This window comes from Colletotrichum chrysophilum (assembly GCF_026319265.1).
Source record: "Colletotrichum chrysophilum strain AFK26 chromosome Unknown scaffold_120, whole genome shotgun sequence".
Lineage (NCBI taxonomy): Eukaryota > Fungi > Ascomycota > Sordariomycetes > Glomerellales > Glomerellaceae > Colletotrichum > Colletotrichum chrysophilum.
In genome coordinates, this window is record NW_026517407.1 from 19136 (window position 1) to 44342 (window position 25207).

The window sequence follows — 25207 nt, forward strand, 5'->3', positions numbered from 1 at the left end:
GGAGATCGCGGAGGCAGCAAGGTCTTCGGCGCCGCCGATGGTGAGGGCCAGCGAAGCCGTTCGAGCCGCTGATAACACGCGTCCTCATGATAAGGACGGTGTGCTTTCGGTGGCATTGTGGTCCGTGGCCAGAGTCTAGGCCGACAGTCGCCAAAACGCGCCTTCGAGCCTAATCTGACGCGTTGAGTGAAGAACCCCGAGACGATCGTCTCGATCATCGGTGAAGACGAATGCCGCGTTCGTAGGGCTGGCCAAGGGGGAGGCGCTCGGCTTCGGCATTCTGTTGCTTCCGTGATCGACCCTCAATACCCTATGTCTTCTATGAACCCCAGCACATGTGCATGAGGCACCTTTGTGAAGAGACATAACTCATCAATCTGAGGAGGGGAGCCTGGAAACTCGAGATGATCAGAAGGGGAAAAGGGCTGGATCTGGCCATGTTCCTGTGCTCCTGCGATCGACCCTGAATGGCTTTTCTCCGTGAGCTCCATGCAGCATATGGTACAGGATCTGTGCGAAGACGCATCCTTACCTCCTTGCCAAATCACGACTTCGAGCTAAATCTGCCAAGTTTGGAGTCTAGAGACCCGAGATGGTCGGAAAGGGCTGGAATTATCCACGTTTTCTACTTCTGCGATTGACCCTGAATGACTTTTACCTCGAGCCCCATCATATAATCTTTGCGAGGTGACATACTTACGTACTGGCCATCAAGTTCGCGGAATCGCGGCGCGTTGCTGTAGATTACTGTGACAAATGGGAATCGGTTGGCGTGCTTCAGTTAAAACGTGTTCTAAAAGGGTGCAAAGTCGTGATCTCCGACAGTAACTCCGATGATTGTTGGCTACTTCCCTGTGAAGCTGGAAGATGCGCGTAGTCAGCAGAGAGATGTGGCTGGAGCTCTCCCCACAAAGCTTCGGTCTCGCGCCTCTCATCGTGGCGCGCGTTCGTGGCTGAAGCTCGAGGCAGAATGTGGTGATTCTGCAGTGAAAAGCCTTGATGTGGCTGTGCGAACAGCAAACTTCAGATCATTGGTGGCTGTTCGACAATGCGACATGCTCTACCCAAAAGCGAGCATGTCTCAGCTTGCCCGCCCGCCCATTGACCGAGGTAATCCCAGTAAAATGATGTCCTCTTCCATGTGAGAGCTAAATGACTAGAGGGAGATCGCGTCTATCTATCAACTTGTCTCCAAGGCCGACGGCTCGTCCGCGACTTGCGTGCGGCTGAGTAACCGTCAGATGGCGGTGTTAACGCCACTGGCGCCAGTTCCCCAGAGTGACTTCGTCTATCTACCCCTCACTAAGCGGTAAACGGTTGGGAAGGAGCAGCCTAACGCGCATTTGTGGTGAGATGAGGCCTCTTTAAGCTCGGGCGTGACGTCACTGGGTGAAACCTCGTTGTGGCCTTCAGCGACGAGAAGGAGCCGGTGCGCGGGGATCATGCCCATCGCTGTGAGACTTTGGACGGAAGGAAGGAATGTGCTACTCTTTCCGAGCCAATAATCAGCGTCATTGTTGAGGGTGGCACGAAAGGGGAACAGCGCCTGCTTATGTATGAGCTGAATAAAAGCTACAACGTCCTCCCTTCATCACACCGTGGTGCCGACATCACACCTTGTTTCTTCACATATTCATACCGTCGAGTATTGTCAACAACATCAAATACAATAGCAGACGACCTGCGTGTCACATACAAGACCCTCTCTAGGCGAAATACTCAAAATGGCAGCCCATCAACTAGCACCCGCAGGCAACTCTGTCGGAATCTTCCCTCAAGTTACCGCGCGACAAACGGAGACCTTGATATTGAAGGAGAAGATGCTCTCCCTCACTGGCGATAATTTCGACATCAAGCTCGTCAACGGCACACCGATTTTCAGTGTAAAGGGCAAGGTCATGTCGATCTCGGGGCGCAAGTCGGTCTACGATATGAGCGGAACCCATCTCTTCGACATCGTAAAAGAACACTTCCACCTTCACACAACCTTCGCCGCCATCGACCCACACGATAAGAAAATTATGGAAGTCAAGAACAGCTTCGCCTGTAAGATATTCGTCCTACCTCCCCTTGAAATATCAAACTGACCAGGTCCGCAGTAATTGGCTCCAAGGCAACTGCTACCTTCATCTCACCAAGCACCGGCAAGACAGAGACCTTGGAAATGAAAGGAAACTGGCTGTCAACTCAGGCAGATATTGTTGACTCCAGTACCGGCCAAGTCTTGGGCAGGATTGACCGCAATATGCTGAGGGCTCGGGACTTTTTCGGAGGCAAGCAGACATACGCGCTCACAGTAGCTCCCGGAGTAGACATGGCGCTCATGGCTGCACTATGTATCTGCTTGGACGAGAAGAAGAACGATAACAACGGTTAGAAGTACCCCTATTGTCGATTCTTCAATACCATGAACTTCAGTCATTTTGTGGGAGTTATTCAGCCGGAGATTGTGGGCTTGAGTCGCAGGAAGCTTTTCTCTCGATACCTAGGACTCGGAATTTAATGATGAACGATTATCACGCATGTGAGAATCCCGGACAAAACGTTCATGTGCGCTCTATGAACATTTCTCGCAGGTATGGTGAGCAAATGATTTGACATACATCCTGATACTCAACTCATTATTGAATTTGGTATAAAGTTGTCTTTTTATTCTTGATAGCCCTGCCATACTTCAATCGTAATTCCAGCCGAGATATTCGCATTAATGAACACCAGCTAATTAGCTCACTAGCTGTATATCTCTTTCGAAGTCCATATTGTCAGTTGAGGCTCAACAATAACGTCGTGACTGAGTCGGTTCGGTTCGGCATCTGACTCGGTCCGGGTGACAATGACACCTCACCGACTCGAACTACCGGCCAAGCGACTCATGCACTCGGGATACGACCACATGGTAACTCCCCCGCAAACTTCCCCGCAAACTACGACGCGAAAGGGTCGTATTGTTTGCGAAAAAATTCCCACACACGCGCAGGATTGGGTTAGTTGCTTGCGCGGTCCAATCGGATTGTGGGGGGAGAAGACGCGATCTCAGGGACGATCGAAATATTGACAAACGATATCGTCGTAATGGAGGACGAGACGAGCGATGTTTGGACCTCTCGGTGTCAAATTTCCCGAGGGATTCATGCTTAAAGACTTTGAGCTGTTCGATTTGGCTGTGTAATCTTCAGATTGTTTACTTTGTTTACTCTTTCACTCCGGAACCGTGCTGTTGGTATTCTGCCCAACCACTGAGCAGATTGGATTTCGATTTACCTCGGCTTTCGCTGCGTTGCATTGGGCCTCAGCCTTTCGGAACGAAATCGGAATTATGGTACTGCCTTTCCTGCTGCTTTTAGCTGCAGCTGCAGCCGAAGGTGCACCAGCTGCAGGAACCAACCAGTCATCCGAAGCTCAGTGAGTTCAACTCAATATCCCATTCTGTCCACTTGCTAACTCTTCTCTCCTGCGATTAGCATCTTCACACCTCATGGCATTGCTCTCGGCGCGGAAGCCCAAGTAAAAACTCAAGCCTTTGCCCCTTTCACCCTCACACCGGATATCCCGATAGCCACCCTCGACTATGGAGCCGAGCGAGCGGGATTTCCGGTGTTTGAGGTCTCCGCTCTCGACGGCCCCACCCAGATCGAGGTGAAGTACACCGAGCATTTCGACGGGCTGAACCATCCTTTCGGTGACGGGCCGTACAGCTTCTCGAACCAACTGGGAAACAGCTTCCGCGTCGAAACGTTCAGCATCACAGCCAAGGGAAAGACTGTTTCTCCTCTTCTTCAAGGTGGACAGAAATGGCAATCCGTCAGGCTGTTGACCAACACCACGGTCACGTTCTCGAACGTGGGATTCGAAGCGACAATCCCAACCGTTGAGCCCGAGGACCTTCCGGGCCAGTTTTCCAGCGACGATGAGGCTTTGAATGAGATTTGGAAGCTGGGCGCCAGGGCTGCGACGGCTGCATGTGTTGATAAGGGAAGTCAACCGGCTATTTGGACGGTTGATGAGGAGAATGGTGTGCTGGCACAGAGCACGAGACCCTCAATGACGTGGAAGGCGACTGCGTGGACGAACTACACAGTGGAGTTCGATACCAAAATCAAGAAGGGAGGTAGTTGGTGGGTTACGGTGAGTGCACGAGGATGATTATGGTGGTCTTGGAAGACCGTGAGCTGACCAACATCCAGGGCGGAGCGATTGCGGGCAACGGATACACCATCCTTCTCACCGGCGAACTCCCCGAGTCAAACCGATTTGCCAATGTCAATGAGACTCTTACACCTCCGAACACCATTTCGCTCTCATACGGCCCGGACTTCGTGAACCAGACGACCCTGACATCTTACCTCTTGGACGTCTTCAAGGTTCCTTTCACCGTGAAGGAGGATACTTGGTACCACATCTCGACATCCATGTCGCCTAGCGGTCATCTGGCGGTCTCGATCAACGATACGCAAGTCTTTAACATCTCACGCTCCGACTACCCCTGGGCTCTGATCTCATCAGGCGCCTCGTACTCCGGGACTCCCGACTTCACCGGCTCTTTCGGATTCGGTGCTTACCAAGACCACGCGGCCTACTTCAAGAACGCGCACGCATACGATACGGCCAACGGCTCAACCCTCTACTCGAACAATCTCACCAGCCAAGATGTGCTGGTCGAGTACGGCACGCGAGCCAATTATGAGAGCGTCTGCCTGGACGGGCCGAAGCGCGACAGGCTCGTCTGGCTCGGCGACTTCTACCACACCGCCCGCATCTCGGCCATCAGCACATCACGAACGGACCAGTCTCGGGGAACGCTGCAGGTGCTGCTCGATACCCAGATCGCCAATGGCCAAATGAGCATCTCACCCAACCTAGGCTACGACCTCAAGTCCATCGCGAACGCCCTGGCGCCATCTGGAAGCTACGGGCTGCAGGACTATCAGCTCCTCGGCCTCATGGCCTTCAACGACCACGTCCGCCTGACCAACAACCTCGACTGGGCGCGGTCGACCTGGCCGCAGTGGCAAAAGGTGATCGACTGGCTTCTCCCGCAGATCAACACGACAACGGGCCTACTCACCTTTGACGGCGGCTTCGCCTTCACCGGTCCCGCGGACGGGGGCTCGGCCATCTCCTGCGAAGCAGTGCAAAGCCTCAACGGAGCCGCCGACGTGGCTGCCATGCTGAACGACACGACCTCCGCGACCAAGTACCGCACAGCCGCGTCCTCGCTGGCCGACGCGATCAACGAGAAGTTGTGGAACGACGGCATCGGGGCGTACGGATACTCGCTCGCCTCCCTGAACGACACCTCCGTCGCGGGAACAGCGTTCTGCATCACCTCCGGCGTCGCCTCCGCAAACCGCACCGCGCGCTCTATCGAGGCGCTCTCGCTGTTGAAGCTCGGCCCCGGATACAAGGACACCTCGCTCGTCTCCTCCAACGACAGCAGCATCAACATCTCCCCGAACACCAACGGCTTCCTCCTGCACGCGCTCTTCATGGGCAACGCCACGGCCACGGGGAAGGCGCTCATCGAGAGCCTCTGGGGCGCGATGCTGCCCGGCACCGAGGCCGCGAACAAGAGCGCGGTCGGCACGAGCTGGGAGTACGTCAACGCCGCGACGCTGCAGCCCGGCTTAGGGCTGTTCACGAGCCTGAGTCACCCGTGGGGAGGCGCGGCGACGTATGTGCTGACGGAGTGGGCGGCGGGGGTGCAGCCTGCTGCGGGGACGGACGGGTTCGGGTACAGGAATTGGGTGGTTGCGCCGGCGGCCGGTGTCGAGATGGGGTTGAAGACGGCGAGGGCCAAGGTTGTGACTGCGTTTGATGGGGACTTGAGCGCGGAGTGGAAGGTTGAGGGGGGCGATCTCTATGTGACGATTCGGGCGCCGACGACGACGAAGGGGAGGTTTGTGTATGGGGGGAAGAGCATTGAGTTGTATGGGCGGTCGGTTTACGAGTTCCATGTCGATGCGGCGCTTGAAGCGGGCATAGTCTAGGTGTTGTAGTTAGTAAGACCTATTGTAATTAATCTTAGCCAATGCATATATCATAGACATTGTCTTCATGTTTGATGTTTCAAGACCAACAAATAAGCTTGTGCTACTGTTCGGGCTGGAGTTCCCCTCGTCGTGTCATGACGCGTCAAGGACCTTGCATCCTCGCGTTCTCGCTTGCGGACAAGCGCGACGTGTCATCGTCATCCATAATGTGGATTCGTGTGTCAATCTGGCATCGCGTGCCTCCACTCTGATGCACAGTCGGTTGTGTAGTGTAGTGGTTATCACTGTAAGCTCTCCTCACCAACAGCGCGTCTGTTCATTCCCATGCTGACTCCCAATCAGCCGGATTTTGATCACCTCAAAGTCTTCCGGCAACCCCGGTTCGAACCCGGGCTCGACCTCATCTTTTTTGCCGTCTTTTTGGCTTCCTTTTTCTAATAACAGCAAGCCAGCACTCAAGGAGTAGTCCATTCTGCCGAACTACTTCCGGAACCCCCTTCGTAGAGCCCTAACCCATACTGCACGATGCCGGGGGGAACACCGTGGCCGGAAGTCCCGGGGTCACCAGCACCGACCAACGCCGGCTAGTCTCGGTTGTCGGGTCCGACGTCGGAGCATTTGAACACGCACCCCGACTCTCACCTCCGCACATCACATGACGCACTCTCACTCAACGGAACCGTTGAACAGTCAGCGACTCAGTGGCAGCCATCTCCGCAAACCCCCTCCGTTCAACCCACAATGTCCATCCCCACACGCATCTTGCGGACGCCTCTCATCCCCGCATCTCGATACGTAACCCGAAGAAGCCGCTTCGTCGCCCAGACTTCACCGTTCACCTTCACATATCGCACAATGGCCACCGCCGCAAAGAAGGAGTTCCTCTGCATCCTCCCGGATAAGCCCGACGCGCTCGCCAAGCGCTTGGAGATTAGACCGTGAGTATCTATCTCATGAGATAGGCAATGGTGCTACGATAAGGGAGCTGACGGTTCACAAGTACTCATTTGGCTGCGGCCAAGTCTGCTGCTTCGGAAGGCAAGGTGGCTGTCGGCGGTGCGTGACCTCATGAATATGAATAATTGGCTAGATCTGACTGAGATATCCTAGGAGCCATGTTCGAGTCTGAGCATCCCTCAGAAGGCAAGACGCCCGCTTTCAAGGGCAGCATGATCATCTACACTGTCAAGGATGCCGATGAGGCGTGGGAGTTGATCAAGAATGATGTGTACGCCAAGAACGGCGTTTGGGACCTTGAGAAGGCCCAGGTGATTCCCGTAAGTCCTCTTCATGCCCAAGAAGATATCTTGAGCTTCGAGCTGATGTGGTTGTCCTCGCACAGTTCATGTCTGCAGTCCGCCAAGGACTCCAATGACTAGCAAGCCCGTCCAACGAAGAAGCGAAAGCTTCTCTATGAAATAGATGACACGGCCGATTGGGCTTCATGATGACTTGCTCCTAGGAATCGCCCACTGACATTACTACATGACCATCATTATTCTCGTGAAATTCTCATGAAACCTCAGACTGCATCAAATCCTCCACGTCCAACCTCTCAGCCAAGTCCAGCAACGCCTGCGGCGACAGACCGCCCATCCCGCTCGTGTCGAAAATGTCCCAGCCAGGTTCCTCGTGATCCATCTGGTCCAAGAACGAGCCGTGGTCGTGATGCTGCGGATGAGCCGTGCTCGGCGACGGCGTCGGGGGCTGTTCCGGTGCCGGGGTGAAAGCCGTCATGATGTTCTCCAGCTGGCTGAGCTCGAGCTTGCGCAGCGGGGCCACGAGGCTTCCCTTGGATATCATCTTGTCCAGGACGCATTTGATGTTTTCGCACCAGGTGTCGTCGTGGAGGAGGGAGGGGTCGATGACGCGGACGAGGTAGAGGAGGAAGGCGGAGGAGAAGGCGTCTTCGAGTTGGAAGGGGAGGAAAGCCTCTGAAGGGCAGTTAGCATCTTGATCGCTGTGTTGGGATATACTGATGGGGTACAGGGAATATCGACTGACCTAGCAGATCTTCGTCGCCTAGCACTCGGAGTGTCCTGAGGACTGTCTGGGCGGAATCGACGCATGATTGTAGCAGTGACGCAACGGGTGGCGTCAAAGAGACTGTCTGCGTAGCTCGTAGATCGGAATGTTCGATGTGGATATGCAAAGCGCACATGACCAGAGGTCGAGTTGTAAGAACAACGCACTGGACGTCTAAGCTGAATGTCTTCGAGCCCGGGTACGGTGTTGACTTACGTGGTGGTACGAGAGGATGAGCCTCAAGGCCATCCTCGAAGCTCTGCTCACCGAACCCTGGAAGTGAGTGTCAAGAAGCGCCGTCAAGTCTCGAGAAAGCCGTGCAAGGTCTCGGAGGATGGACTGCGTATTTGACACAAGGGACCCGTCGAACGACTTGCCGACACCGTACACCGCTAAGGTCTCAAGTCAACGAGTGGAAGCTCAAACTACGCGCGGTCAAAGACTCACTAGTGAGAATGCGCGCCATCAAACGCGAAAGCCGGACGTGGAGCGTCATATTCAGGGCGTCCAAGGAGTTGTCCATTTGCGAAGGGAGCTTCACTGTAATGTCCTCGTCTCGGATGGAGCTGGGTGCACCCATCAGAGCAGAGAACTCCCGGTCCAAGGTGTACACCACCCAGAACACAATATTACAGCGTCGCGAATGTTCCACGCCGACGACCTCTTCCGGCATGTGCCGGTATATGCCTTCCACGATGCTGATACGCAAAGCTTGTCCGATCTGGGCCAGAATTAGTACTTGTATTCTCATCGACCATCACGCCAACTCACATGTTGGAATGCCGCCAGTCTCATATCGAGACACTGAAAGTAGACAGCCGCTAAAGCAAGAGCTTGGATCGACGATATTGTATCGGGTTCGAGTCCGGACAGGTCCGGCAGCAATGACATGGCCCTCGTAGCATACTGGACGCCTGCCGGACCGGTATGGGAGCTGCTCTGAGATACCACGAATGCTTTGCCAAAGGCCAGTATCAGCAGGTACTGTGCGTACCATAGCCTTGATGAGCTTGCTTTCGCAGCAGGGTCATCATAGAACTCATGCAAATTCTTCATGAACAACTTCTCGTCGATGAGGTAGAACACCGCGCCGAGATAGAACTTGGCCGTGTTGAAGAGAAACATGGCATAGTCAAATGGCGGGAGGTTCGACACATCTGGCTCCTCATTGATGCCAAGTGGTTTCCATTGCATCCGGAAAGCTCCCTCGTGAGGGAGATGCCATGGATCTGGCGCTGCTTCTGGGATTCTCTTCCCAAGCAGGGCGAGGACTCTGCGACAGAAGGACCATGATGAAGTTGGCCCCATGTACCCTGAGGGCCTCCGTCAGCGCGTCCATCCTTAAGAAGATGGCGAGAGAAAGGACTTACAGTACTTCCCGCCTGCTTTGGCAAACGTGTAGTCGTTGTCGACTAACGGGTTCTGTCGGAACCCCGGGCCAAAGTCACCGTGGTTTGCAGGTGTATCACCACGATCATCGGGCTCAGACTCTGGCTCAGACTGCTGGTCTCCGCCAAGTAGTGGACTGTCTATGTATTCAAGTCAGTCTCAATGCACAACTCAGGAGGTCTTCACATTGGATTCAAGAACCAACCGTGACTTGGAGTTTCCAGTTGCGCAGTCACCTCCTCACGCCGAGGCAAGGTTTGACGATGCGGCGTCCCATACGGCTCGCTGTACCGCGAAGGACCATCGTCAATATCATGGCCCCGGCTCACCGCCCTCACCGACCGATCCGAGGCCTGTTCGCTATTCCGATTCTGAAGTTCACGGAGGTAACTGATTGAGTGGGTCAACTGGAGAGTCCCGACAACACACGCGCCCGCCCGCTCACCGACAACTCACCTCTCCGGGACCGATATTCTCTTATCCTCAACCGCAAAGATGCACCGATGCTTCTTCCGGTCACATCTCGTGCACGGTTGTGAGCCCGAGCACTTGACCTTCATCACTCTGCATCTTTCGCAACTATTTTTCAGAAACACAGAAAAAAATGTTAGTCATGTGAGCCCTCCCATTCCGTCTTCGGGGTTCCCCGCACGCACGCTTTTTGACATTTTTTCGTCACTTTGTACTGTCCCTGGCTTAATTGCGGCATCTTGAACGGTTTCCAGGGCTCGTGTCACTGAATTCCATGTCGTTTCGCTGAGCGAGGGCTCTTGTTGGTGTTGTTCGTTCGCCGTTGCAGATATTGTCGGAGCGAGCTTCCGACTACGGAACTCATGGCTGCGGCAGCGCGTTGTCTTTATTTAGGTGTCTGCCACTGCGCAGGCCAAGCGGTTTAGCGCATTCATGGATGGCTTATCAGCGCTGGGGTGCGAGTAGCTGACGCGCACCGCAGATAGCCGAGTGGCTTTTTTTGCTCCGTATTCCGGGGTCTTATCAGTGCGGCAGAAGGGAGAAGACTCAGAGGGAGGGGATGCCTTGTTACCCCACACTTTGTGTCCTTCCTGGCATCGGAGTCTGTCTGGAGATGGTTACATTGGATTGACACATACAAAGTCATGTGGCCATGCTGAGCCTGTGTCATGTCAACGCAAGAGGCGTCTGTGTATGTAGGGAGCACGCGGAGTCCGGGGTACGGATGCTCGGTGACCATTGGATGACATGAACGATCGTCACTTCAGTCAAGATTGTTCGCGGGGAAAACGGGGCTGAGAGGAAGCATTGGCCATGCTTGAACGGGGTTGTGACTTCGGCCATGCAATTGCAGAAGCCCCTTTCGATATTGACTTTTTGTTGATAGATCACGAGGGTGTTTGGAAGAGCCAAAGATAGATAATCCCAGCCGAAAATGCCGAGTATATGGAGACGCAGAGGCAATTGGGTTGTCATCCCAGACGGAACACATCGGCATGGAGATTCAAGCCGAAAAGACACCGCAATCAGAATGAAGATATCAGCATTGAAGGGGATGCAAGTCGATCTCTCGGAGGACGACACTCGATCACTCGGCTCCTGCTCGATATGGGCTAGCTGAGGGTTGACGCAATGTCGGACGGACACTCCGACATTCCTGACATCCGAGCTGATGGTCAAAGTGGAGATCGGAAAGCCATCCCGACTTTTCTTAGCCAATCAGTGCTGTTGTTGTTATCAACCGCGACGGACAGACCGCGAGGCTTGTCCCGGACAGGCCGCAGAGGGATCGAATGCAATTGCGGTGTCCATGTGAGCGTTCCTCTGCAGGGCGCAAAGGACGCAGCGAGGTCGTTGTCTTTGATTCTTTTTTGTTGATTGCAAATTGGGAATGAAATTGGTTCAATCAAGCGATTACTCTGCAGACTTGTAACTAGGGACTTGAAGTGAAACGTACAAGTGACTTACACCTGGGCAAGCCGCCTATGTCAGTCAAGATTTCATGACGTGGAGACACATCTCGAGCCCTGGCTTTCATCCACATAAACATCACACAATGGCTGAAGATATGAACGTGAAATGAACATATGAAAGGATATCAATTCGCTTGTCATTATCTAGGGATATAGTCTAATTTTGATGCATCGCTCAAACCAACACCTTAACCAAAGACTCTCCGGCGCAGCTCATTCTTCAGAATGACAGCTTCATGCCGTGTCCTCTCGACCGCGCCCTTGTTCTCAATAGCCCGGCGGTGCAGGTAGCCCATGCACTCCGCCACAGAACCCCACGGGATGTACTTGAAAGGCTTGGGGATGTCATCCCTCTTCAACCCAGAGTCCGTCACGCAGGTGTCGTAGTTGTCCAAGAGCTCGCAGCTCAACTCATCCGCCAATCCCATGAGCTGGCCGCACTCCAAAGTCGTCGTGGTCTTTCCCTCAAGCAGCCTGCGTCGGTGCGCGGAGATAGCCTTCGTGGAGCTGTTGGCGTTGTGGGTGGCGAGAAACAGCGCGCTCGACGGGAACTGCAGACCCTCGGATCCCTTGGGCAGTCGTTGGCTGATGAACATGTCGGCGATGCCGTCGAAGCAGTTGTGAGTGTCCTCAATCGTGTCGTGAATCAGGGAGCGGACTTCGTGCTCGATGTAAGCGCCGCGGACGAGCTTGATGCCGAGACTCCAGCCTTCCTTCGCGGCGAGGGCAATGTGACGCTCAACGTTGGCAGTGGAGCCTTTGAGGTATGCTTGGATGGTGTTGAAAACTAGAGGGCGGGCTTCGCGATTGTGCTTTCTCATGAGATCGATGGTCCACTCGTCCAGTGTCGGTTGGAGAGCCTGCTGCTCGGCATCGATCCAGACACGGGCACCCTTCTGTCTTCCGGCTTCGCAAATCTCATCAAGGGCCTCGCTGAGAACCTTGGGAACGGCAGCAGAACCCCGCATAGCATCCACGGCGATAGGACCAGCGCCAGTAACTCTGAGGATCTTATGTTAGTCATTGAGCTTCTAGGGCACGAGACTGGATAGACTTACTTGACGGCAATGAAGTCGCCAGGCTCCATCATCTGGAGCGTGTCGAGATTACCCTTCTTCCACTCCTGCACCATCTGATAAAAGGCCGGTGCGTAGTCTCCCTCCTTCGATCCTGCCTGTGCCTTCTTCGTGTCCAGGACGATTTCTCTAGCGTAGTTGAGAATGACTCCCTGGTAACCCATCTGCTTAACGTTGGCGACTGCCTTCCTAACTTCCGGAACGTTCGTTCCTGCGCAGAAGTGGTCGTATATCGTCCATCTCAACAGCTTGCTTAGAAGCGGGTTTCTGTCGGGGTTGAATAGTAGTGATTTCGATGTTGTGATGAAGCCGAGGATTGGTAGTGATAGCCTCATCAATAGTGGGGAAGATGTGAATTGTGTGAGGAATAGCGATCGGAGGAGGGTTGGTGTTGGTAATCTTGAAAGGGCCGATCTTTTTGTTGTTGTTGTTGTGGTCTGGGGAATAAGAGTCTGAGGCTTTGGCACCGCGGTGCTAGTACGGTTGGCCGCCGTGGTGTGTACATTTCTTGGTGCTCCCTGCAGACGAAGAGATCTGCAAAGAGGCACGGGCACGCGCCTGCGCATAACAGAGGATGACATCGTGAAGTGTTGTAGAGTTTGGATGAACGAGGTGTGCTCAGTCACGAAGGAAGGAGAGATAGATGAGGGAGGGTTAGATATAGTTGCTATGGACGGCTACGGCCGGCACAAACCTTAGATGTGTCAAAGTGGCGGCATGACTTGGGGTATCGTCGAGCAGCTTCGCCGAGCCCACCACCCCTCCCACCGAACGGCTTTCCGAGATTTGTCTCAGACCCCAGATACGCACTAAAGATAGTCAGTGCCATTGAGGCTCTGCTCCATCGCGGGTTCTGGCGGCGTTCGTCCAAAATTCCCAGAGCTCCACCAGGTGGATAAGACGGACGGGAATTGAAGATGCAAACAAGACGGTTCATTGGCACTGATTGGCTCTCGCGCGACCCAAAATCTGGAGAAGAGGCGTTATCGGATCCTTTGAATTAAGTTTCTTGAGATAAGAATGACCATTTTCTGCAGTGTCGGAGGCAAGGAATGGGGGGTGACCCCGGAAAGGGCTAGTCGGTGCGCGGTCCCGACGTGTCGGATCGGAAAGGTCTTATCATGTCGGGTGACCATCCCGACAGCGGCACCACCACCAAGTGAAACTCAAGACGGCGACTTCTGGGTGTGACACCCGACATCGGAACGTTTGACAGAGTTGCATTGTAAATCGTAATTATAGATGTTTTAAGAATTGATATAATTATTCAATTCGTTCAGTCACTACCAACCGTTTGAGTCAAGACTTGATGACCTAGACTTCAGCCCTCTGGTGGCTTAAGGGCGAATCCTATGGGAGGGGAAACCTTTTTAGGATGTCCCTCGGTCTGTAATGAAGTGTTTTTAGATTCTCAAAAAACGCAGTTCGACATTCCAGACGTTACATGGATGTGCGCATCAGCGACAGTAAACGATGCCCTATCAACAGTATGATATTGTTGCAAGCCATAATCAAACGATCAACAGACGAGGTACAAGTTCGAGATTCAAAGCTTTGTCAGTCACAACGTCTTTGAAGGCGCGCACGGATTGGGTTGGCCTCATTGGTTACCTACACATGAGCTGAAGTTCGGGATGCGGGTTTGTAATATAAATGTTGATAGGATCTAGGCATTCAGCTTGGATATTTAGGAGCTTTGACCTTATAAGACTATCGCTTACTCTCGACTACAAAAATCCCCAAAGCTCTAGATAATCATGGGCAATGTTCGCGCCGAGTTTGGCTATCAAGCTCCTCTCAAGCAGGCCGCGAGACTGTCACGAAGTTGTAGGTGTGCTCCGGCGAAGCTAATCAGATCAGCAGGATGCCATACTAAGTGCATATCCATAGACATCTATGTTTAGGCGAGGAAGCAACATTAGACTTCGTCAAGGCACGGGCATTTTTGCAGGTGGTTTTAGAGCGCTGCCCGCTACCCGCTGCATGATAGAGGATAGTGACGGGGTTGATAGAGGAGGGAAACGCGGATCTAGTAGAAAGGAGAGTGAGCTGTAATTAAGCTATGACTGTGGTATAAGAAAATTGATAATACAAATTTTGAGGGTATCATGGCCGGGGAGGTTTTCGGTCTTGCCGGCCCGCTTGTTGCAAAATCCCAGCAGAATGTGAGTAGTAATTAAATTCCCAATGCAGCATCTTCCGTCCCACACAATTTCAAACAATCTCCCTTTTTGGCAATAATTCTTTCCACGCCGAATTTCTTGCCTCAAATCTTTCCCAGGACCCTCTTCACCAGAGACTTCTTTCTCGGTCGGGGTGCAGGCTGGTTAACCTGGCGAACTCGTTCCAGCAGACCCAGCAGGGTCGTGACAGCCAACGCCTCTGCTTCATCATTGAGATCTCCCGATAGAAGAAGAACGCCTTCGCTGTAATCGTGGGGCAGGGCAAAAGCGATTCCAGCGTGGTGGTAAATGGCGTGCACGACTGGCTTGCCATCTGTAGGCTCTACGCTTGTGTCGACGAGCGTGTATCGGAGAGCACCGTGCTCTCTGGGACATGTCTGCCATTCCAGGTTTGAAGGCTGTGCGTCCGCACTTGTGTTTGTGCGATGAGATATCGTGAACCAGGGGTGCCGAACTTGCTGCTCCACTATCTTCGTGTCGGGAGCAGGAAATGAGCTGTGAAGCGACAGGCGCGCATTAGAGCCTGTGTTCAACGGCTCGACTTGGAAGCTACCGTCTCCTTCTTTCGGCAAAGTCCTTTTGATAGGCATTAGCATCTCTGTCAAGAAAACAGGTACCCATGAAGTTGACTTACATGCTGACTATTTCCCCGTTATGTGTGGGCACTCTGCGCTCGACTACCACAGTCTTTTCTTTGGCATCCTCCTGGAAATCAACAAGGTAACGCACCTCGCCATCTGTTCCATCTCCGCTTGGCCTTCTCATCATGGCAAGGTTCAGCTTGTACTTGCTGCTTCCTATCGGCTCCTTCTTGACAGCATCAAAGTAGGTGCTTGACACATCGTACAGTGGAAGATGGACAGTGATGTCCCTGTGTCTGGGGATGTAGACCACCCGTGAGAGGTTCGCAGGGGTGCTTGATAGGTCGCGTCCAAGTCTTGTATCGAGTGAGCGATCGAGGATCTCACTCAGCTGGACCAGACTGAGGCCCCCAAATGCGGGGAGCGCAGCCATGTTCGTGATGGTGGACATAGACAGTAAGGCCTGCGACATTGCTGGAAATGCCAAGGCGACTTGTGAACGGGGCGCGTAAATGCTCAGCTGAGGCTGAATGATGGAGACGATGACGGCGCAATCCAGAGAAGACGAATGGCAACAGGCGACGACTTATCACCGAGAAATTCACTGATCACACAATACGAGATGAAAGACGGCAGGAACAGGATTAAATGTTGTTTTCTTAGCTTCAGGATGGACTCAGGATGGACGTGGTCTGCCGCCTAGATGCTGTTTGTTCGACGGGAAATCATCGGCCAACACATCGCGAGTTTTCCATGAAGCCAGAACGGGAAGATTTGGCAGCAAAAATGATGACTCCTTCCCGGCGGGGAAAGATTTCTAAGCCTGCCAAAAGACCACGCCAAGGCATGTGACCGGCACTGCGACCAGAGCAAACACTCATGTCTCATTCGACCAGGGGCTAAAAATGTTAGTGGAAATAGCTCCAGCAGGTTTATGTGCGACCCGCGTCAGATGATATGATCGTCGATGAACTGGCGTGCATTCTGTGGTGCAACCGGCCAGCTAGTCTGGTCCAACGAGCAGAGTAATTCTCGCCGCTGATTCGTCCAGGAATTTGAATTCCGTCCTACGAAACACTGACGTCGTCAAGCCGTTGGGATGGCATCTTAGCCGAGGATTACCCACACAAGCAGACCTCTTGAATCAGGCAAGTCCGGTAGTTACTCCAAGGGACATCTCCGGCCCCAACTCCGCCGAACTCCGCATCGTTTCGCAGGGAGATTCGGCGCCACGGTCCGTTCCACGACTTACACGACTTGGACGAGTCTCATTAGCAAACAAGAACCAGGAATGTGTCACGAAAAAAGACTCCTTGTAAGAGAGCCTTAACACATGCTAAGCTTCTCTGTTATTGCAAGGCGGAATACAAATCCCGCCATAGGAAAATTGAGGGTTTGGTTTCGCAGGCCTTGTAAGCCAGTACCTCACGCATGAGTCAACCCAGCGCGATTCATACGCGTAGAATTATCCAGTCTGCAGCCATATTCTTTCAGTGCAGAAATCAGGCGACGCCACGACGTCAATCATGGCTTTTCTTCTCTCATGATCATATGAAATTTTCTTGCTACATGTCATTAACGGAGGAAACCCGAGCTCGGAAAACTGCCCCCAATCAACCGCTTTTTCCTATTCAGGAAATACTCTCCACCGGCATTGGCACCATGCAACTAGCTTGGACCCTTGCTTCCATCTCGCGTGAGCCCCTGGCTCCTTCGCGGATGCCTCCGTCTGCCTTAGGGCTGAACATGACCGTATGTCGGCCTGTATCAGCAGTACGAATGTTTTCTGCCGCGGACAATTGATCAGCCTGTGGCGACATGGACGAGAAATTTCCACCTTCAATTCACTACGTCTCTTGATTTATTATCGTTCCGCCTCCCATCATCATGACCATAATGGGTTCTCGTTGGCCATATCAAAACCGACTACCTCTTTGAGAAGCGGGGTTTCTGAATAATGCGGTCCTTCCTATCTCGAATCACTCGTGGGGACGGAAGTGCTTGTCTCAAGATCCGGTATGAAACACCAAGTTCCTCGATGCGATCTTTTCGCTGACGACTGAACCATTCAGATTGAAAAAAGACTTTGTTTTCTTGAGAGGACCAGTTGATGAAGCTAGCGAGCAAACCCTTAGCGGAGTGCTCAGTTTGCGCCTGCCTTGCGGGCAGCATGCCACCGGAGTACGGCTTCGAATGGTTGGCTTTCTTCGGTGCAGGTGCGTATGAAATTCACACAATTGAGTATCTTGAAACTAACCGTGTGCTTTCTAGAGACCACGATGTAAGCGCAAAGAGGCCCGACTTTCGTACCATTCCCATATATGAAGACGAGTTGCCTCCATTCGTCATCGACCACGGGCAAAAGGTTTCTTCGACCGCATCGGGTGACATCGAAACCCACGAGTGGCCCTTCAAGTTGATCATACCCGGCAACACGCCAGAGACATTCCGAGGGTGCAGCTGCTGCAGCATATCATACCAGCTCTCTGCATCGACAATCCGAGGAAAGACGTCGACATCGATGCCTACCGCCCACCAACCGATTCGTATCAACAGAACGGTCCAGAACTCGGCCTTTGAGTTGATGGATCCCATGTACATGGAAGGGACTTGGGCAGACAACATCCGATATTGCATATCGATAGCACACAAGGCTGTAGCCCTCGGCACAACGGTACCCCTCGAGATACAGCTGACGCCGCTGAACAAGAAGTTGCAAATCAAGCAGATCAAGTGCGAGCTCTTGGAGTCTCACAAGTTTGCCATTAATACTGCTCGACCCCTGCAGCAATTCGATGGGGATCGCCAAGTTGCGGAATGGTTTGCGCCGGTGGAAAACCCGGAAGATTGCGGCCAACCTGTGTATCGAGTAATACAAAACCTACCACTACCAACAGACCCGAAGAAGTGTTCTTCAGATATGGACACAGAAGGACTCGGTACAACACACACACTTCATATAGCTGTCGACGTTGCTCAGTCTGACGACAACTTGTTAAAGGTTAGTATCATGCGAGGAGACATATCTTAGACTGCATGCTAACGAAACTGTAGTTCCGATACCACGCCACTTTGCCTATTGTTTTATTTGTTTCTCCAAAGATACCCATTGATGCGTTTGACAATTTTGTGTGGCCGAAGAGCCCGGAGGCGGTGGATTTGGTGGAGCCTGACGGTGGTTTGGACGTGCCTCCCGAGTATGGAAACCATATTGACGATGAAATGCTGGAAAGGAGCGATAGCAGCAACCCCCCAAGTGTCTCGTCGATTACATGTAGCTAGAATAAGCTATCAAATTGGATAATCATTTCGACGCACCAAAAACTTCGTCAATACCCAAAATATGCGGGCGCTTATTGAGCAGCGGTTGTATGTGAATACCCATGGAAGCTGGCCAAACATTTGTTTGTGCAGATAGCTTGTAAGAACATATGTAGACAGAGTTGAGGGGTAGTGTACGCTCATCATATTACGACCATTTGAAGCTAATTATCATAGAAGAAATTTTGCTTTCAACCATTCACCCTCTAGTCTTGCTTTCGACCGAAGCTAGGCAAGAAAGACCACGTCACTAACAAGAACACCAAAGCTCCCAACACAATCGGTGATAGTACTTGTACACCGTGTCGTTGAGCTTGCGCCCCTATCACAAACGGAAGAATTGCGGCACCGCTACCTCCTAGGCCGATGGCAAATCCAATAGCACTGACGTGTAAGTGCTTTGGCAGCAACTTTGTTACAGCTATCATGATGGCTGGAAACAACGGCCCTAGGAAAAAGCCCTGGAGTGAAACTGTGATGGCCGATATGAAGAACTGCGGGATCAGCCAAAAGAGAAGTTGTAGACAAATGGCGGCCCCGAGATAAGCCTGTGTGACATAGGTCAGCATTGTTCCAGAGACCGAGACTGCATAGTAGACAAACCATCACGGCAAATCTCTCTCCTACGCGTGGAGTGACAAAACCCAGGGCTATGCGACCTGCAGCTAGTCCAGCCCAAAACCCTGTTGCTGTCATGCCGCTGGCGAATTCCTCGCCGTGCCGGGCCTGCAACATAAAGGTGACGATCCATCCACCCAGCGATACTTCGAGCCCAACATATCCCAGTGCAAATATGGCACAAACCCATGTTGTTCTCGCATTGGGTAGCTTGAAAAGCGTTTCATGAACGATCGACTCTCTTGGTTCCGGGCCTTTGGGGTTGGCCTCTCGGTAAGCTTTGCCGGTTGCAGACCAGAATGTGGTCGATGTTGTGACGAGCTCTATGCCCGCTAAGCCAGCCTAGATTTTGTGTCAGCTAATCTTGAGACAGTGTGGACGAACTGCAGAGACATACCATGAAGTAGTAAAACGCGTACCAAGGAAGACCGGCCTTGACGACCATAGTGGTTGCAGTCACCGGTCCCAGAACGGCGCCGAGACCGTAGCAAGCGTGCATTGAATTGATAACCACATTGGAATCTGCCAGGTTGCTAGCTACCCATGAGTTCCAGGCAGCATCACCAATACCATTGCCCAGTCCGGCAAGCATGTAGATGAATACGAGTGCTGGGTATGGTAGGTGAAGTGAAATGGCGATATATGCTGCAAGGTGACATCCCGAGCCAATAATGGCTATACCTCTTTGCCCGACAGTCTCGTGGAGACTGGTGTTCAGGGCCGCTGACAGCGTATGGCCGATGAAAGGCGCGAGGAAGATGAGCGACGTAAACGAGTAGGGCAACTCATAGTATTTACCCAGCTGAGGTCGCCCAGTTAGTTTCTTGCCTCACTTACCAACCCACCTGACACACAGGAGGTCTTGTATTGACTTACATGGGGAATGATAGCCTAAATAGTTGAGATAGTCATGTAAGTACCATGTCAAAACGCTTTACAATTTAGTAGTTTCCGGAGAGCAATCACTCACTCCATACGACGCGTCATTTGCGCCCATGACCATCAGACTCCAGAAGATGGACAGTATCCGGGCGACGTTTGAACGAGGATAGTTCCATTTTTGGAAGATCTCAACAGCATCCTCGGGAGGTGTAGATTGAGGAGAACTGCCACTGTGATTGGGACTCAACAAACTCAAGTCTCTCTCCGTTTCTCTAAATGGCGATATCGCAACATCGTCGTCGGCAAGCTTTGTTGTTGCCTGCAATCCAGCACCAGCTGGCAATGCTGGAAGCTGTTGCAACTCGATGGTTTGTGCGCTGCTGCTTGGACCCATCTTCCGCCTTCGAGTGCTGGAGCAGGGGGTTACAACGAGGAGGAAATCTGACGGGTTTCAACGCATACAAACCGCAAACCATCAATTACATAGAGACGACCAACCGATAATAACGGCTGAACGCCGGTTAGCAGCTGGAAAACATTTGCGTCCGAACGAGCGCAAGCTGGGAACCCGGTAGAGGCTCCGTCAGTTTGGCCCGACTTTTAGGTAATGGTCAGCGTCGGGCTTCCTAATGCGGTAATAGCGACAGCCCGCTGCAAGGGTGGCATGGTGACAGGGAACTCGGCATTGTTTCCCGCTTTGAGCCCACCGGTTCAAATTTCGTCGTGTTCTGGAACTTTTCCCGGCTGACAAACATGAGCTGATTAAGCTCAATGTTGGAGAGAAGTTTTGATCGAAGCTGCAAACATGCCTTCGCCGATTGACTCAGTGAAGGACCCCTATTCCCGGACTAAGCCTTGTTGGTAGCGTTGGGCCCGGTCCGGCGGGACGGCGATGTGGAACTCAGCGGCAAGCGGCAGGCTTCCCGAATAACGATATACTGCGGAGGTCTGCGAGGCGTGACGGGATGTGACGGGATGCTCTAGTCAGTCTTGATCCGATTGAAGAAGACGTTTTTCGTTTTTCTTCTCAAAATTAAGCGTGCATTAGCCCGCTGTTGGAACATCTACTGGATTGGGACAAGTGAGTTGGACCTGCCCCCGGAATACATATTCCTTGGGGGCTGGGACTGGGCCCGCAGCATACTCAGCCGCAAGCTGTTGCAGAGGCCAAACCGCAGAGTTTACCTCCTCTAGCTCAGCATCTTTTGATACCTTAGATGCCCAGACCGCCAACGTCAGTGGATGCACTGACTTGTCAGCTGGCCCCGTCAGCTGAAAATAACATTTGTAATATGCTTAATAGCCCCATCTTCTAGAGGAACTGGTTCATTTCCCATGGGAACGAAGCCATTATGTCTGATCGTTGACTCCTCAACATCCTCTTGAGCGATCGGAATTCGCTTTTCAAACATCTCATCCGCCTGCAGACAGTCTTCACTTTTCCATCTGTGGCCACCATTGCAGTAATCTGCCTGGTCGACCGGAAGAAGGCAGTACGAAAGCAGCTTCAACAATTTGGGTGTCATTCAGCCAACATCATGGATAACAAGACCGTCAAAGACACAATGCCTCTCCGCATCATCACCCTTAACATCAGATACGCTGTCAAGAGAACGCTTCTCCCCAATGAGGAGCCCTGGGATGTGCGCTGTCCAAGGCTGGCGGCTCAGCTGAGAATACATACTTTTGGGCAGGCGAACACTTTCGTTTGCATCCAAGAAGCCCAGTACCAGCAACTCCTCGACCTGCACTCTGAGCTAGGTTCGCGATGGAGTTACATCGGCCGCGGACGAGCCGACGGGGAGGTTGACGGAGAGTTCTCGCCCATATTCTATCGAACCGACCACTGGGATTTGGAAAAGACTCAGACGTATTGGCTCAGCCCTACTCCAGAGGTCCCCTCCAGCGCCTGGGGCGCAACCATAAACCGTATAGTCACCATCGGACTTTTCCGCCACAGGGTCTCTTCTACAAAGGTTGTCGTGATGAGCACCCACCTCGACCATCGCAGCGCCGAGGCACGCTCAGAAAGCGCAAAGCTACTACTAAGACTTGCGAGACAGTGGCAGACCGAGGCTTCCACCGACGACCAAGCTGCCGTTCCTGTGTTCCTCGGAGGAGACTTCAACAGCGGGCCAGCCGAAGAGCCACACAGATTATTAACGGGGGAACGTGACGGCATGTCAGATTTGAAGAACCTCGTTCCCAAGTCCCATCGCTATGGAAATACTATTACGTATACTACGTTTGGGGAGGCAGAGCCCACGATCATTGACCACCTGTTCGTCTTGAATCCAACAGGGATTGAGTTTCACAACTTTGGTGTGCTGTCCAATCGTTTTGACGATGGGGTCTACTACTCGGATCATCGACCAGTACTAGCGGATATGGAGATTCCCGTCTGTCAAAAGACTTGATGCTGGGTTTCTGAATGAGCTATATATTTGTACAGTCATACATAAAGCATGGACAGGGGAGTCAAAGAGAGAAAGATACAACGTGGCCGCAGAGTGTGTTGCTTTCCTTCAATTCAAATATCTGGTGCGAACCTAACCAGAAGTCTACCTAGGCATCAAGATTGCAAAGACATTGTATGCCTTCTTCAACTACTTCAGCATTGACTTAAGCCAACCACGTGCACCCTGGTCGAAACCACTTGCTTCAACAGCTTTCGGTGAACCTTCAATAATCTCCGTCTCAAGTGTAACCACGCCCATTTTCCTTGCTTCTTCCTCAGTAAATGTCCCATAGTAGTCCATTTCATCAATTACACCAGCCTCTGGAGGTGGCCAGACGGTGTTGATAGCGAGGTGCAGTAAGAACGATATGGCGAAACCAAGAGGGAAGGCGAGATAGTAAAGATTGATCCAAGCATCGGCCACACGGACGCTGTTGGGAGTGACACTGGCTGCGAAGCCAGGCAGCTGAGTCGCGAAACCACACACCCAGGCGATGAAGGTGCGTGGGTTGATGCCTTTCCAGTAGTAGAAAGATCCATCTGACCTAGGATGATAGAGGTCCGACAGCTTGATCTTGCGCCGGCGGATGATGAAGTAGTCGCAGATCTGAATGCCAATGACAGGTCCGAGAAAAACACTGTACGCGGAGAGCACCGAAATGAAGACGGACGCAGAGGATAAAAGCTCCCAGGGGCACAACGCGATGCTGAGCACCAGGCCAATGTAAGCGCCGCGCCGGATATTGATGTAGCGACAGAATAAGCCAGCAAGGTCCATGCCGGCCGAGAACGCATTATCCACGGAGTTGATGCTCAGCTGAATACACAAAAGACCGAGGCCAGCGAAGAAAGCACCGGCCCGGCTTTTGGCATTGTAATTGTTATCAAGCCAGGCTTGGACGATCAGGGGTGGGTTCCAGATCGGCTCGCCATAGATGACCCCCGTGGCGGAAGCAGCGAGGCATCCGAATGTTGGGAAGATGGCTCCGAAAAAGATGATGCTGAACCACTGCCCAAAGATCTGATCGCCTGGGCGACGGGCGAAACGGCAGTAGTCAGGCTGGTTAGTCAAGCCCACGGCAATACTCCCGATAACGGTTGTGATTCCGTGGACGATTTGCCATCCAAGCTCGCTAGATGTCATTGACTTTGAGCCTTGTCGTACCAATGATCCTGCTTCACCCGCAGTTGCTAGGGCCCAGATCATGATTGACACCAGAGTCGCCGACGAGATGATGTTGAACGCCAGGAGAACTTTCTGGATACGCTCGGGTCGAATGTATAGAATTGGGATAAGCAGGACATTGAAGATGATCCACCCAATAAAGTCCTTGGTTGTGAGGTGTGAGTTCTCTGGAAACACATTGCCGAGCGACTCGAAGGATGGGAAGATTGCTGATAGACTGAATTCTCCAGTTAGAACGATGAAGTTGATGTTATGTGTAGCAACACTGACCAGTTGACCACGGTTAAACCACCGGTCCATGACTGGACGGCGAACCATACCAGACTCAAGATGATTCTTTGAATCAGAATGAGATACTGTCCATAGACACCCCAGATGTAACGCGACACAACGGGAAACCCAATGTGCCATTCTGCACCCACACACCCGTTCGCAATGGCCACAACAGCGATGATGATTTTACCAATGATAATGGCGATGACACTTTGCCAGACAGAAAGACCAGCTGCAACGAGAGATGCACCAAGTTGCCAATTGGAAACTACGTCAGATCAGTCAGCTATCAACACAGCGCGGTAGCCAGGGAACACTAACTAGCAACTTGGTTGGTCAGCCAGAAAGAGATAAATGTTGAAGTTGTCCATCTCCTACGATCTGGAGGCATTGGCCGAAGATCTTCATTGATCCAGATGTTGGACTCGGCTACATCTGTGTCGGGCAGCCGCAGCCATCGGAGAACACCGTTGAGGCCCATTTTGCAATTCGCAGTCCCGACAGGTTGGGTCGTTCGGAAGGAATTCGGAGGGCATGCGTCCTGTTTAATGGAACTGCTTAACCAAGAGATCACAAGCATCCACCCGCACACTTCGGACGGTATTCTACCATGACCGCACGCTATCGCCCCAGGGGACGTTGCATTCGCGCCCACCTGATGCCGGGCCACTTTCATCATGCCTCCACAGATAAAGCTCGCATCGCGCGCGCAGGTCCTGAGAACGGATGAATAACGGATGAATGGGCTCTTATCATTGGGGTCACGACTCCAACTCTAAAGCTTCAGACCAAACGTCTTGTGCGATTGTTATCATAGTTTACCGCCGTCTGTGGGGTCACCGGTGATAAGAGCAACTTCAGGCAATTGTCGAACACCAGGATCCCAGGATAACCCAGTCTACCCCGCATGGCTCCCCTCGGCATCTGACAGCCGGGATGATTAGCTGCATGCCTTTGGAGAACCATCGCGCTTGTACCTGCCTGAATATCCCTCAGTATCTCTTCTCTTATGGTTGATGTTGCAAGCCTACGCAGACAATGATCTAGTAGCCCAGGTAAACGGTTCTGGTCTCAGTTCCATTTACCCGCTTATCCGCTTTGGCAGACCCGCGCGGCCGGTTGGATGATCTCCGACGACACGACATCTTGTAACCAAGTCACGTAATTACATCTTCGGGGTAATTCTTCTGCGAGATCGTCGTTTCAAACCGCATGGGTTTAAATGAGAAACCTAGCTCTCTAACCACCCTGCCAGAAGGCTGCACGATTATCAATCTCTGAA

General features: G+C 52.5%; 7 protein-coding genes and 1 non-coding gene across 8 annotated transcripts; 4 read left to right on the forward strand and 4 right to left on the reverse strand.

The window, feature by feature from the left end:
• Positions 1-1724: 1724 nt before the first annotated feature.
• On the forward strand, positions 1725-5987 carry COL26b_010750 (uncharacterized protein; the record flags this gene model as incomplete). Its single annotated transcript, XM_053183438.1, has 4 exons — positions 1725-2046; positions 2100-2372; positions 3557-4125; positions 4185-5987. The coding sequence occupies 4 exons, from the start codon at positions 1725-1727 to the stop codon at positions 5985-5987; spliced, it is 2967 nt and encodes a 988-aa protein (XP_053032589.1).
• Positions 5988-6250: 263 nt separating this feature from the next.
• Positions 6251-6391, forward strand: COL26b_010751. The gene has a single exon. It is a non-coding gene; the product is annotated as a tRNA-Glu (tRNA).
• Positions 6392-6731: 340 nt separating this feature from the next.
• Positions 6732-7369, forward strand: COL26b_010752 (uncharacterized protein; the record flags this gene model as incomplete). The annotated part of the gene is made up of 4 exons (XM_053183439.1): positions 6732-6928; positions 6991-7046; positions 7101-7267; positions 7346-7369. 4 exons carry the CDS (start codon positions 6732-6734, stop codon positions 7367-7369), a joined length of 444 nt encoding a protein of 147 aa, XP_053032590.1.
• A 133-nt stretch (positions 7370-7502) lies between these two features.
• Positions 7503-9209, reverse strand: COL26b_010753 (uncharacterized protein; the record flags this gene model as incomplete). The annotated part of the gene is made up of 4 exons (XM_053183440.1): positions 7503-7924; positions 7995-8288; positions 8463-8736; positions 8787-9209. The coding sequence occupies 4 exons, from the start codon at positions 9207-9209 to the stop codon at positions 7503-7505; spliced, it is 1413 nt and encodes a 470-aa protein (XP_053032591.1).
• Positions 9210-11535: 2326 nt separating this feature from the next.
• COL26b_010754 (uncharacterized protein) lies at positions 11536-12758 on the reverse strand (the record flags this gene model as incomplete). The annotated part of the gene is made up of 2 exons (XM_053183441.1): positions 11536-12349; positions 12406-12758. The coding sequence occupies 2 exons, from the start codon at positions 12756-12758 to the stop codon at positions 11536-11538; spliced, it is 1167 nt and encodes a 388-aa protein (XP_053032592.1).
• A 1931-nt stretch (positions 12759-14689) lies between these two features.
• On the reverse strand, positions 14690-15659 carry COL26b_010755 (uncharacterized protein; the record flags this gene model as incomplete). The annotated part of the gene is made up of 2 exons (XM_053183442.1): positions 14690-14972; positions 15241-15659. 2 exons carry the CDS (start codon positions 15657-15659, stop codon positions 14690-14692), a joined length of 702 nt encoding a protein of 233 aa, XP_053032593.1.
• A 5887-nt stretch (positions 15660-21546) lies between these two features.
• COL26b_010756 (uncharacterized protein) lies at positions 21547-22425 on the forward strand (the record flags this gene model as incomplete). Its single annotated transcript, XM_053183443.1, has 2 exons — positions 21547-21651; positions 21703-22425. 2 exons carry the CDS (start codon positions 21547-21549, stop codon positions 22423-22425), a joined length of 828 nt encoding a protein of 275 aa, XP_053032594.1.
• Positions 22426-22614: 189 nt separating this feature from the next.
• On the reverse strand, positions 22615-24406 carry COL26b_010757 (uncharacterized protein; the record flags this gene model as incomplete). The annotated part of the gene is made up of 3 exons (XM_053183444.1): positions 22615-23988; positions 24075-24157; positions 24304-24406. 3 exons carry the CDS (start codon positions 24404-24406, stop codon positions 22615-22617), a joined length of 1560 nt encoding a protein of 519 aa, XP_053032595.1.
• Positions 24407-25207: the final 801 nt, after the last annotated feature.